The 12,558-nt window shown below is 34.9% G+C and overlaps 2 protein-coding genes across 8 annotated transcripts in view; one reads left to right on the forward strand and one right to left on the reverse strand.

The window, feature by feature from the left end:
- March7 (membrane-associated ring finger (C3HC4) 7, E3 ubiquitin protein ligase) overlaps positions 1–7,619 on the forward strand; it is a 36,796-nt gene extending 29,177 nt beyond the window's left edge. For 4 of the 7 annotated variants that reach the window (XM_013028909.1, XM_013028904.1, XM_013028929.1 and 1 more), the window contains 4 exons: positions 155–264; positions 2,154–2,267; positions 3,875–3,923; positions 6,282–7,619. In XM_013028909.1, coding sequence (XP_012884363.1) covers positions 155–264; positions 2,154–2,267; positions 3,875–3,923; positions 6,282–6,340 — 332 coding nt within the window. In that variant the 3' untranslated portion in view covers positions 6,341–7,619. Of the gene's footprint in view, positions 1–154; positions 265–2,153; positions 2,268–3,874; positions 3,924–5,895; positions 5,921–6,281 lie in introns of all 7 variants that reach the window. The other 3 variants (XM_013028920.1, XM_013028945.1, XM_013028915.1) reach the window with 2 other exon arrangements.
- Positions 7,620–8,457: 838 nt separating this feature from the next.
- Positions 8,458–12,558, reverse strand: part of LOC105995856 (lymphocyte antigen 75) — a 114,870-nt gene continuing 110,769 nt past the window's right edge. Inside the window, exon 39 of the mRNA XM_013029755.1 lies at positions 8,458–8,718. Within this exon, the coding sequence (XP_012885209.1) occupies positions 8,522–8,718 (197 nt within the window). The 3' untranslated portion in view covers positions 8,458–8,521. The remainder of the gene's footprint in view (positions 8,719–12,558) is intronic.

The following is a 12,558-nucleotide window of genomic DNA, read 5'->3' on the forward strand; positions in this document are numbered from 1 at the left end:
CTCTTTTACCTCCTTTCCCCTTTCTTTTCTTACTCTACACTTTCTGTTCTAATATCATCTGTAGGATTTTCTACATTTTAACCTAAAATTTTAAGGGAAAATGTTTTGTGAAAACAGTATAAAACCTAGCTTTTACTTGTTTAATTTTTGTCAGGTTCTTCATTAGAGGCTGTTACCACCTGTGAACTCTGTAAAGAAAAGTTGCAGCTTAACCTGGAGGATTTTGATATTCATGAACTACATAGAGCTCATGCAAATGAACAAGTTAGTATATTTTGCCTAATTTGGTAAGTGTCTATCCTATGCTTAAGGGACAGCTCTTGAAGAAAAGATTTAAGTCATGGTCAGAAATTCTAAATTAAATAATATTCTTAACATAATTCTCTCTTACTACATTGTTAATAGTTTTATCATTTTTTTCTCTCCTCTCATTTAAAGTAAAAGACAACCCATGTTCATCTTTTAAATTTAATAAGATAAATTTTTCTTCTCTATAAATAAGTCTGAAAAAAATAAAGGCTTAGGACAGTGGTCCCAAGTAGGCATGCCAACTTACTTTCCCTAAATTGTAAGCAATTTAAATAGTCCAGTTAAAATGAAGAGCTCAGTATTTTTCTTGAAAAAAGAAATGTGTTTAAAAGGATTACCAAGGTTATTTCATCTCTCCAAAAGAAAATCCTGTAGCCATTAAACAGTGTTTTTCATTTCCTTCTCCTAGGCGCTAGCATCTCCCAATCCTTATTCTGTTTTATAGATTTACCAGTTTGGGGTAATTCATAAAAATGAAATCATACAATGTGAAGTCTTTTGTGAAGCCTTTTAAAGTGATATATGAGAATAAGGGGTACTCTTTGAAAAACTGATTAAACCTATGTATTTTTCTTACAAAATATATACATAGATACAAGTTCTTATATATAGTTTAAGGAATTGCTAGATTCCTTGAAAGGAATTGCTTAGATTCAGGTTTGAAAATCACTGATCTAAACAATGAAAATTAGTTGATAGAGCATAAATGCTACTTTAATACCAGTTATAATTTTGATTTACTCTGCTAAGCTAGTTGTCCAAAAAGAAAATAACTTTCAGCAATGAAAGGTCTTAAATCCTTAAGGAATCTATAATGACAGGTGAACTATTTTAAACAACAGGGCAAAGTAAGTATATGCAAAGGTAGAATAAAAAGAAAGTATATTTGCAGGAGGAGAGTAGGTTTCAAAGGGATGTTTTTTCTCTTGTTACCTCCTCCTTTTCATGTTCATCATGTCTCAACACCAGCTCTGGTTTTTCATTAAAGGGAAATTTTTATTTAGTTATTTTAGTGATTCATGTTCTTAAAAAATTTAGAGGTCTGTAGGTAGAATCATTGTAAAGACAATGACAGCCTTGTTTCAGCTTCTTGGCTTTGCCTAGTTTTATATGTAAATCATGAATTCTAGTGGCTTGATAACTACCCTCATTTTAAGCAATGAGTTTAATGTTTCCTCATTTTTTATTGGACGTGTCAGATATGTGAATTGCCAAAATTTACAGTGAAAAGCTACACAGTGCTGTGTTTGTGATTTTTATTCACAGCTTCAGCCAACATTAATAGGGTTGGGGTTGTAACTAACTCATAGATAGGGTGGTTACCTAGCATGTGTGAGATGTGGAGTTCTCCCAGCACAGTTCCCCCTTCCTTCTCTCCAAAAAAAATCAACTTTATTTTTACCAATTAAAAATTCTATGTGAATTCAGGAATGTGTTTCCCTTATCCATACTTAATCTGTTCCCTTTAAGCTAAAGTAAAAACAGTTGAGCTATCTGGATGAACATATTTATTTAGGGTAAATGTAGTAATTTTTGAGTAAACAAGCACTATTAACCATTTGTAAAAGGAAATGAGAGCTTTATAAAAAATAAAGCATTCTACCATCAGCTTATTTAAAAGCTAAATTTATATATATAAGTTATTACATAAAGGAAAATGAGAACAAAGAAGAAAGAAATTTAAAAATTTTAACAAATTATGAAGGCTAGTCAGTTTTTGTATAATACACTTCTTAAGGAACTGGATATGAATATATTTCCTCTAGTTTATCACTAAAGTGTGAATATCAGTATAATTTTAATTTTTCTTTTTTTCTTTTCTCCTGTTTGCTGCTCTATTGAAGGCTGAATATGAATTTATCAGCTCTGGTCTCTACCTAGTTGTGTTACTGCATTTGTGTGAACAAAGCTTTTCTGATATGATGGGAAATACAAATGAACCAAGCACACGTGTCCGAGTAAGTAATATTGGTGTAGAGGTAAAGGGTGGGTGAGATATGGCAAATGTTTGTTATGTGTTCATATTGTTTTCACTGGGGAGCTTTTATCGTTTGATGTTTTTTAAAAATAAAGATACTGTAGATTTAGTGGAAATTACTGTCTTCTCCAATAAGCACCCTAGTTTTCTTAGAAAGCTCTTTTGAGAATTTTAATATAATTGGAATATATTTCATTGAGAAACAAGGAAGGAATTAGAAACACCAAGGGAAACTGTTCTTTTAATAAAAAAAAATAGTCCTTAGTTTTTACATCTTAGAAACATGCAATTGAGGGCTGGGAAGGTGGCTCAGTGGTAGAGCACTTGCCTTGCATGCTCAAGGCCCTGGGTTCGATTCCTCAGCACCACATAAGCAAAAAGAAAAAAGCCGGAAGTGGTGCTGTGGCTCAAGTGGTAGAGCGCTAGCTTTGAGCTGAAGAGTTGGGGGACAGTGCCCAGGCCCAGAGTTCAGGCCCCACGACCGCACCCAAGGAAAAAAAAAAAAAAGAAACATGCAATTGACTTCCAAAAGCTGGAAAAAAAGTCATAAATGGACTTCAGTTTATCTTATTATTTTGTAAAAGATTACCAGTATATTCATTTTTAAGTGTTTACCTAACAAACTAAAATTTTAGATGTAGACTAGTTAGATTTAACTATGCTTCCGTGTACTGACAGGAAATTTATAATCTACTGTTTTGACCATTTTATGAAGAAAGTCCTATGATTACTGTCATTACTCTAGCATTTGGACACTTAGTATCTTGAATTGTGTTCCTATATATGTCCTTCAAACTTGTTTTGATATATATGTTCATTTTGGCAATAAAATTTTTTTAGTAGAGTCCATGTTACAGTGTAGTGTTTTTATTTTGAAAATTATCAAAAAACCTGCAAGTCAAAATCACAATATTCTTAAATTAATAAAAGACTTCTCTATATTTCATCAGTGGACAGATGGTTGTCATTGAGAGAAAAAAAAGAACAAACTATCAAAAGAGCATTCAGAATTTCAACAAAGATGTTTTGATTCCTCAGTTCTTTAGACATGAACTCTGTAAAATTATTTCTGAAAAGATACCCCTAACTTTTGAGAATGAGAAAAAAACATATAAAGCCTATAAAACCTATTGAATTCATTCGTTTAAAAAAAAAGTTAATAGTTATTAACAAGGTTAAGTTAGGAGGTTACTAGGATTTTTTTAAAAAGTACAGGCTTAAATTGTATACAGTTACCAGCTATCTAGACAGGCAAATTTTAGTTCATTTGCTTCCAAAGTATTTTGATGTTTTTCTTTTTTCTCCCCTTCACTTTAAATTATAAACAACGATTATATTACATAGAGAGATTAAACTTTTCCCTAATTTTAAGAAATGGATTTCTACATGATTAGTAATGATTATATAAAACATTTAACAGTAATGCCCTTATGGTTATGACTTTTAACATGGGGGATGAAATACCCCTGTATAAAGGACTAAAATGGTGTTTACTTTTTAAAGTAGAAATGAATCTCCTATACTTGATTCTCTTTAGATCCATTTGCAACATTTAAACTACTGTATTTCTTTCTGCATTGTTTCTAGTTTATTAACCTTGCAAGAACTCTTCAGGCACATATGGAAGATCTCGAAAGTAGGTGGAATTTCCCTCCCCAGACTTGTTGAATATACTTTTGCAAATTAAACCCACAGAACAAAATCTAAGTATATATACTCTTTTCGATTAAATTAGAGCTTCGGTGGATAGCTGGGTTGGCTTGGAAAATAAGAGTTGGACAATTGGCACTAGTCTTTTAATTTGTATTTGTCTTAAGATACAGAAGGATACATTTTTTAACTATTATTGTTTTACTTTTATTGTAAATAAATCACTTTGATTTTAGCACTTGTACTAAAAAGATACTATTTAACTATTAAACTATATTTCTTAGTTTTTTTTAATGTGTAAAGAAATTTTACTTATTAGGTTTGCTTTGCTAAGGGTTTTCCTTGGACTTGTGTATGGTTCCGGAAAATAGAGAGAAAGTCCTAGACAGGCACTGGTAGCTCACGCTTGTAATCCTAGCTACTCATGAGGTTGAAGATCACAGTTCGAAGCCAGCTTATGCAAGGAAGTCTGTGATACTCCTATGTCCAATTAATCACCAAAAAGTTGGAAATGGAGCCATGGCTTAACTTGTAAAGCACTAGTTTGAGCATAAAAGGTCTGGTCCTGGCCCAAAGTCAGTCCCTGGACCAGAACCCCCAAAAAGAAAAGAGAGGGGAAGTCCCAATTCTCTGTACATGACAAAAACCATGTAAGTACTTCCACAGCCTGCCCTCTTAAAAGCCCTATAGCACCTCAGTGGCGTATCATACCAGGTGGGCACAGAAATCAGTGGCTCTGGGAACATTTTGAAAACTAACTTTAATTCCTACATGTGAAAATACAGGAGTCAGAATTCATTTAGTGCAATTGCTTTTAAGCTTTATAGCTTCTTGAAACTAGAGCCTTTAATTGACTACAAAACTTTGATGCGATAATAATTTGTTCTGGCGTATTTTCCCCAGACTTCCTATTTCAGGAAACTGTCATCTCTTTTAGAATATAGCTTCCTAAACATAGCAAGGTTTGTTCCCCAGCATTTAAGGAAAGAAACAAGATGCTATGAAATAACACCCACATTCAAGTAAAGGAGGCAAGTGCTATAAATGAATCCCAAAGTACCTGTGCCCAGTGTGCGGCAAATGTCTGTAATCTAAAGTACCCTGGAGGAGGGGCCAAGACAGTACTGTGATATGCACTAGATCCTGTCCAAAAAGTACAGTAAAAAAGCAGAAAGACTCGGGGCACCCTCCAAGTTACAGAGCTCAGGTCTAACAGTTGTAAAACCTCATATTCAATCCCCAGTGATATAGGAATAAAAAGGGAAGAAAATACCACTATATTAGTATATTTTGAAAATCAATTTGAACTCAATTTTCTTTGGTGGAATTAACAGAAAGCTCTCTGAAAAGCTATTCTAGTCTTTATGAGAGAGCATAAACCAAAGGTTTATCAGTTACAAGCTAGGGGTCAAATATTAAAAGGTTTTATTTATAAATGTTTCATACTTTTCTGTAATTTGTTCTGGTTTGACTTCACTTGCTAGGTGTTCTTAAATCATATAATACTAATACAAGAAAAGAGTATATTAACCATAAATGTTGGTTAGATGTTTCTTTAGTGAACTTTCACTTTCCTTTGTATATAAAGCAGTTATTTATAGAGTCTTTGTTGTTGGTTTTTTTGTGTGTTTTTTTCCTACTCTGTCCTTCTTAAAGACATACAAAATGCTTTATATTAAATATCAAACAACTAATGATTGTGGAATAAAATGTGGTCAGAAATGTAAAAATGATGTTTCTGGCAGTTTGGAGACAGGGTGGTAATCTCAATAGTTTTTTACTGAGTCCAATTATTAAATAACGTAAGCTGTGTCTATATAAAGCTTTTTTGACACACTAAATAAAGCTTTTTCTTGGCACTGTATAGACATAGCATTAATGTAAGTTGCAAGAACACCCATAACCTGTTATTCTATGTACATTTTTTTTCATTCTCATCGGATGCATCAAACATGCAGCGGTAATAAGCCAGATTCTACTCAGGTGTGTGAGAGCACTTGCCTTAAATTTACTTTTTCTCTAGTGTATGTGTCATTGCTACTAGGAGCACAAACTGATCTCAGAAATGGTTTAGAAGATCCTCTTGAACGACATTTATAAGCATTTTCATTTTTGTAAAACTATGTAACACCACAAAAAGGTGTGGGGGTGGGGGTGCTATGAATGGGTGTCACCCACAATCAAACCACCCTAACTCAGTCATGATAACTTAGCATTTTGACCAAACAGTATACTAAATTGGGATTTTTGTATTACAAGTCATTGCTGTTCTGGCTTCATATTTACATTTCCCATTCTCATCCTCCTCTAAATCATTCTTGATCATCATGTTTTCTTTTAACAGCTTCAGAGGATGATTCTGAAGAAGATGGAGACCATAACAGAACATATGATATTGCCTAACTTCATTTAAGAGAAATGGATGATCTGTGAACAAGTGTTTATTAAAACTGGCAATTAATTGTGAAATAATTTTGTGGGGAATGCCTATTAAATATATTGACTTACATAAAATGAATATATATACATACATGTATCCATGTAGATATATATTCATTCTCAAGTGTTGCTGAATTAAAATTCTGCTGGACCCTTTTAACATTGGCCAGCAAATCTGATGTTTATAATATGGTAATCAAAAGCAGTTTTTTTTGTTTATTTGTTTGTTTTAGGTGAGTGGGAAAGCATTACCCTTGATTTAAATACCTAAGCACTGTCCATCAACCCTTTGTTGTGTTCTGATTACTGTAGCCATATTTATGGGGGAAACAAGTTTGTGTTTTAGTCGCTTGCTAGTGAGAAAGATGGGACAAAATGTACTTTTGAAATGAAATGCCAAATGGCATCTAATGAGTATTTTTTTTAATGTCTTAAAGTTGTAGCCAAATTTTCATGATCATTTACTTCCAGTGTTCTTTAAAAAAAAAAAGAAAAACCTGCAAAGAATGGGGACAAGTTTATGAAAAACATATTAGGTTTCCAAATTTAGTTTCAATTCTAAACTCATTTAACTTTAAAACCTAATTTTTAAAATATATAAAATACAGAAATGATGGATAAATTTTATATTGATTTGCAAAATGCAGATTATATTTGATAGTCCGTGTTATGTAGGTATTCCTTTTGGGGATATTTAATAGCTGTAAGTTATATGAGAATTGCCAGTCAAATGGTATTTGGTTAAAAAAAATTACTGCAATCTCAAGTTAATGGAATATTTTAAAATCCCACCTTCAAAGTTTAAAACACTGGTTTTCAATGTACTTTTTAGTGTTGTCACTTCTTTATAAATATGATTAAAAAATAACCTGTTTGGATCTTGGTCATTTTTAACTGTTCCTTGGTAATTCTGGGCATTTATTTGATGATTACTAGTATTTTTCACTACCTTTGGAAAACATGAACATTACCTTTTCAACATGAATGAGTCTGCACTGTGGTTATGAGTTGTTTGAATTTTCATAACATTGTATTTTTCCTTGTCAACACCCTAGTATAAATGGTTACAAACACATGCATTTGGTTTCAAAAATAAAAGTCTGATGTTATGGCAACAAACTACTTTTTCAAAACCTGCCTAGAAACCATGTTATTTCTCAAATGTGAATGAACAGTTTGTCCACACTTAGTTTGTTCCTCTTCTGTAAAATCTTGGCTTGAAATAAAGTGCATATTGATTGATTTATAGTTTGAACTGTTTCCTTTTAAACAGTGCTCAAAGACTTCCTTTAAAACTGTTTTAGCCAGGCTCCAGTGGCTCGCGCCTGTAATCCTAGCTACTCAGGAGACCTGAGGATTGTGGTTCAGAGCCAGCCTGGGCAGGAAAGGGCATGAGACTCCAATTGACCACTCAGAAAAGTGGCATTGTGGCTCAAGTGGCAGAGCGCTAGCCTTGAGCTGAAGAACTGAGGGACCCCACCTCGGCCCAGAGTTCAAGCCCCATGATTGACAAAAAAAAGTTTTATCTAAACTTCAAATCAGTTTTTGTCTATTACCTTTGCATTTCTTTTAAGCTAAACCACAAAATTTTAAGATACCAGTTTTATCTGTATACATTCTAAAAACGTCAAGATGGAATAAAACATTCTACAATTTGTAGTTTGGCACTACATATGAAATGTCAAAATAATAATGACAGTTTTGTACCCATTTAGCTTTGCTGTATTAACTTCCCATATTATATGAATGGCACTCTGAAGCAATAAGTGAAAATGAGGGGGGGGGAGTAGTTCATTGTCAGTTTTAAACTGGAATTACTGCATATCAGGAAGCACCAGTGTAGTTGCATTATGTATTCATATTTAGAATTTTTCCATACGTGGAAAATAATGATACCTTCATTCTCAAGCTCCCATACAAGGCTTCACTCAGCTGCTTCTGCATTTGAAGAGTATAAAATCCCTAAGTTGTACCTAAGATGGTTCCTTTTTTAAAGGGCTGAACCAGATTGGTTTTTATCATGAGTGCATAAATAATGTAACCAGAATGATCACTATCATACGTTATTTTCTTTCATTTTATATTCAAATATTACACAGGATTCACCATCAGTATTAGATGTATTGGTCTCAGAGTATCAGAAGTTTAGTCAAATTGAACACAATTTTCTTCAGCAACAACCAAAACACAATCGTCGTTATAAGGTGATTGGGGTGCAGTTGAAAAAACTGTGGTGAAACCAGAACCAGAGTTTCTTTTGTAGAAGAACCAAATGATCGCTCCCAAAACTGTCAGAATTACTGTGCTAGCAATCACTAAAGTTGATATTAAAATATGGTTATCTGAAAGGGAAAAGAAAAAACACTTGATATATCCAGGTATACAAGTTGGAATTTTGGGAAGCACCAGTGTATTTTCATCATGCATTCATATTTATAACTTCCCACACATGAGAAAGTTACACATTATCAAGGTTTGTGGTTTTTTTTTTAATCTGAGAAATGCCATACTTTCAATTAAAAGGTTGTCAACTGAAGAACCCAATGTGTTCCATGCTATTATGTTTTTATTAGCTTTTTTATTCTGAATCAAGATCTTACAAACACATCTACTGCTCTCCAGAGATAATGAATTTAGATAATTACACTAGTGAGCTCTAATAAAAGTTTGTCTAGCTGGTCTTTTTGCTTCAAAGAAAAAAAAATCCAAGAGCTGCAATTTCTTGCATTTTTGTTTCTTTGCATTCAGTCAAGTAATGCTATATAGTTACTCTAAATTCTATAAATACAACTTTGCATTTCTTTTCAAAACCGTTAGTCTTTTATAAGTCAATTTCACAAGCCAAAATATTTAAATTATATTATTTGGTCTATAGTAATAAAGGTCTGAAATATTTCACAATCTTCCTTTGCAGATGAAATTTTATGTATACTTAAGTATGTTTAAATTCATTTCAACTGACTTGTTAAAATAGGGTTTGAGGGCTGGGAAGTTGGCTCAGTGGTAGAAGCGCTTGCCTTGCATGCCTGAGGCCCTGGGTTCGATTCCTCAGCACCACATAAGCAAAAATGAAAAAAGCCGGAAAGTGGTGCTGTGGCTCACAGTGGTAAAGTGCTAGCCTTGAGCTGAAGAGCTGAGGGACAGTGCCCAGGCCCAGAGTTCAGGCCCCACGACCGGACCCAAAAAAAAAATAGGGCTTGAAAGAATTAAAAGATTAGTGGGATAAATCTCATCTAGTCTTTCATTAAGGTGAGGAAAGCCATGGTTTTATTTACATATGTAAATAAATATACATGATTCTATACAAGATTTTTTAAACACAGGAAATGGTAAGCAACTCTTTACTCTTAAAATATTGTCACAGTTTTTCGGGACATAGGTGTTACTACAGACATTAAAATTAAAATTTTAAAATTCTTTCCTACCTGCATATACTACTTTGTTTTCAGTACCCATAATTAGCCATAGGAACATTATAATCCATAACATTAGTCATAAGAACATGCGTTGTTTAATTTTAATGGTTGTTTTCCTTTTTATTTTATTGATTTTATGTTTATGTGGTACCAAGGAATTGAACAGAGGGCCTCATATATGCTGGGCAAGCACTCCATCACCAAGCCACGTTCCCTGCTCCTACAAGCGTTTTTGAGTCAATGAGCACATAATAAGTAAACTTTGGTCAGAAAGCAGATCAAATCAAATCAAGATGATTTTATAAGTATCACAGCTTTAACTGAAGATTGAAAGACCTATAGACAGCATCCAAAAATTGGTAGAGAACAGTATCTGCAAGTGACTTGTGGCCAGGTTTAATGCCCGCATACTAAAATGGGGAGAAAAGCCATCCTCATTGTCAGCCAACATAACTGGCAGCATATAAAAAATGTTTCGGGGGGATAGGTGGGGGGAAGATGGGAAGGGGAAACAAAGGAGGAGGCAACAATGCTTGATGAAAAATGCACTCATTATCTTGCCCATGTAATTGTAACCCCTCTGTACAGTATTTTCACAATAAAAAAAATGTTTTGGATACACCCTGATTCTAATATTGGCCATTTGAAGACCAGATTTACCCAGAAAAAGTACGTTAAGCTGTGAACCAATGGCTCACACCTGTAATTCTAGCTACTCAGGAGGTAAGATCGAAGGATGATGGTTTGAAGCCAGTCTGGTTAGGAAAGTGGAGTTTCTCAAGTGGTAAGTGCTAGCCTTGAGCAAAAAAAGCTCAGGGATAGTGCCCAGGCCCTGAATTCAAGCTCCAGGACCAGTACATACACATGCATGCACACATGTGCACATGCGTTGAAATCTAGTGCAGGTTACTGGGTGCTAACTATACATGTAATTTGGAAACATAATGAAATGACTGACTTGAATCCATTTAGTAACAGCAAAAAGTCAAATCCCCTTTGCTTATTGCTGTTATATCCAATGGAATTGCCTTTATTTCCCATCTAAAGTCCAATTTCTCAAGGTTCAACATTCCTGCACGCTCCTTTCCATAACTTTTGCATCCCTTAACCATCCTATTCATTCTTCCCAAGGTCTTCCAACTTTTCTTTGGAAAGTCAATGTTTGCCAAAAGCTTTGCTGCACTTGAGTGTCCCCTTCAGTCCAGTGATCCTAGTCTCATATAAACTAAGCCTAATGTCTGTATGACAGGTGTTATTTCTTGAGATTTCATTCTGCTTAAATACAGCTTTTGTCAGTGAGGCTACCTACTTTATTTTTTTTATTTTTTATTTTTATTTTTTGTCGGTCGTGGGACTTGAACTCTGGGCCTGGGCGCTGTCCTTCAGCTCTTCAGCTCAAGGCGAGCGCTCTACCACTTGAGCTACAGCGCCACTTCCGGTTTTCCAGTGGTTTATTGGAGATAGGAGTCTCACGCTCTCTCCTGCCCGGGCTGGCTTTGAACTGCGATCCTCAGATCTCAGCCTCCTGAGTAGCTAGGATTACAGGCATGAGCCACCAGTGCCCTGCGAGGCTACCTACTTTAAAAACATGCACAAAACCTTTCTCCTGCACTCAACTCATCCTGACTTTTCCTCTAAATAGCATATTTCACTATCTGACATGTCTTACCCTTTTCCTGTTTTGTTCACTGCCTTCAATGGCTACTTCAGAAGAAAGCTTAGCACTTAGTGTTTATGCACTTTTAATGTAGATTTACACGTGAATATTTCAATGAATTCATAGCATCTTCTGATAAACATGGAGTTTCTTCAATTGGCTACTGTAGATAATGCTGTTGCAAACACATACCCAGTTCCTGGGTTTCAGTTCCTTGAGGTGTACATGCAGATGTGGGATTGTGGAACCATATGATGATTCTATTTTTACATTTTTTGAGAAAGTGCTCTTTACCACTGGTTGCACACACACACACACACACACACACTAACACACATTTCCACAACAGTGTGCAAGGGTTGCAGTTTCCTCACATTTACACCATTTTCTGTCCCATACCCCTCACCTCCCAACTTGTACTTTTTTTCCCCCCAGTCATGGCGCTTGAACTCTGGGCCTGGGCGCTGTTCCTTAGCTCTTCAGCTCAAGGCTAGCGCTCTACCACTTGAGCCACAGCGCCACTTCTGGTTTTCTGGTGGTTTATCAGAGTCACAGACTTTTCCTGCCTGGGCCGGCTTTGAACCGCAATCCTCAGATGTCAGCCTCCTGAGTAGCTAGGAGTACAGTGTGAGCCACCAGCACCCAGCGACTTTTTTTTAAGTTGTAACCAGCTTATAGGTGTGAGGCAGGTGTGTGTGTGTGTGTGTGTGTGTGTGTGTGTGTGTAAAATGCTATTCGTTGTCTTCCCAAAGGAAGATGAGGCTATAGCTTCTGTGTGTATATCCATAACCTTCCCTTTCTTTTTCTATATCTCTATCATGGAAAGCCACAAATGAAGAAAACATTTGTAAAATATGTATTAGAAGATGTATACCTTGTTACAAACAGTAACAGTTCTCATTGAAAAGTTACATGGTAGTTTCAGAGCTACCTTATGATAAAATTCCACTTTTGGAAATACAATCAAGCTCTAGGACAACTGTAGTGACAGACATCAGAATAGTAGAGGATATCATGTGAAGTGAAATAAACTATTGTGTGTTTTCTCATGTGGAGAAAAGAGAGGCTGTAAAGATCAATGTATAACATGCATGTATGGAAGTGAAAAT

The sequence above is a fragment of the Dipodomys ordii genome, unplaced genomic scaffold, assembly GCF_000151885.1.
Source record: "Dipodomys ordii isolate 6190 unplaced genomic scaffold, Dord_2.0 Scaffold5, whole genome shotgun sequence".
Classification (NCBI taxonomy): domain Eukaryota; kingdom Metazoa; phylum Chordata; class Mammalia; order Rodentia; family Heteromyidae; genus Dipodomys; species Dipodomys ordii.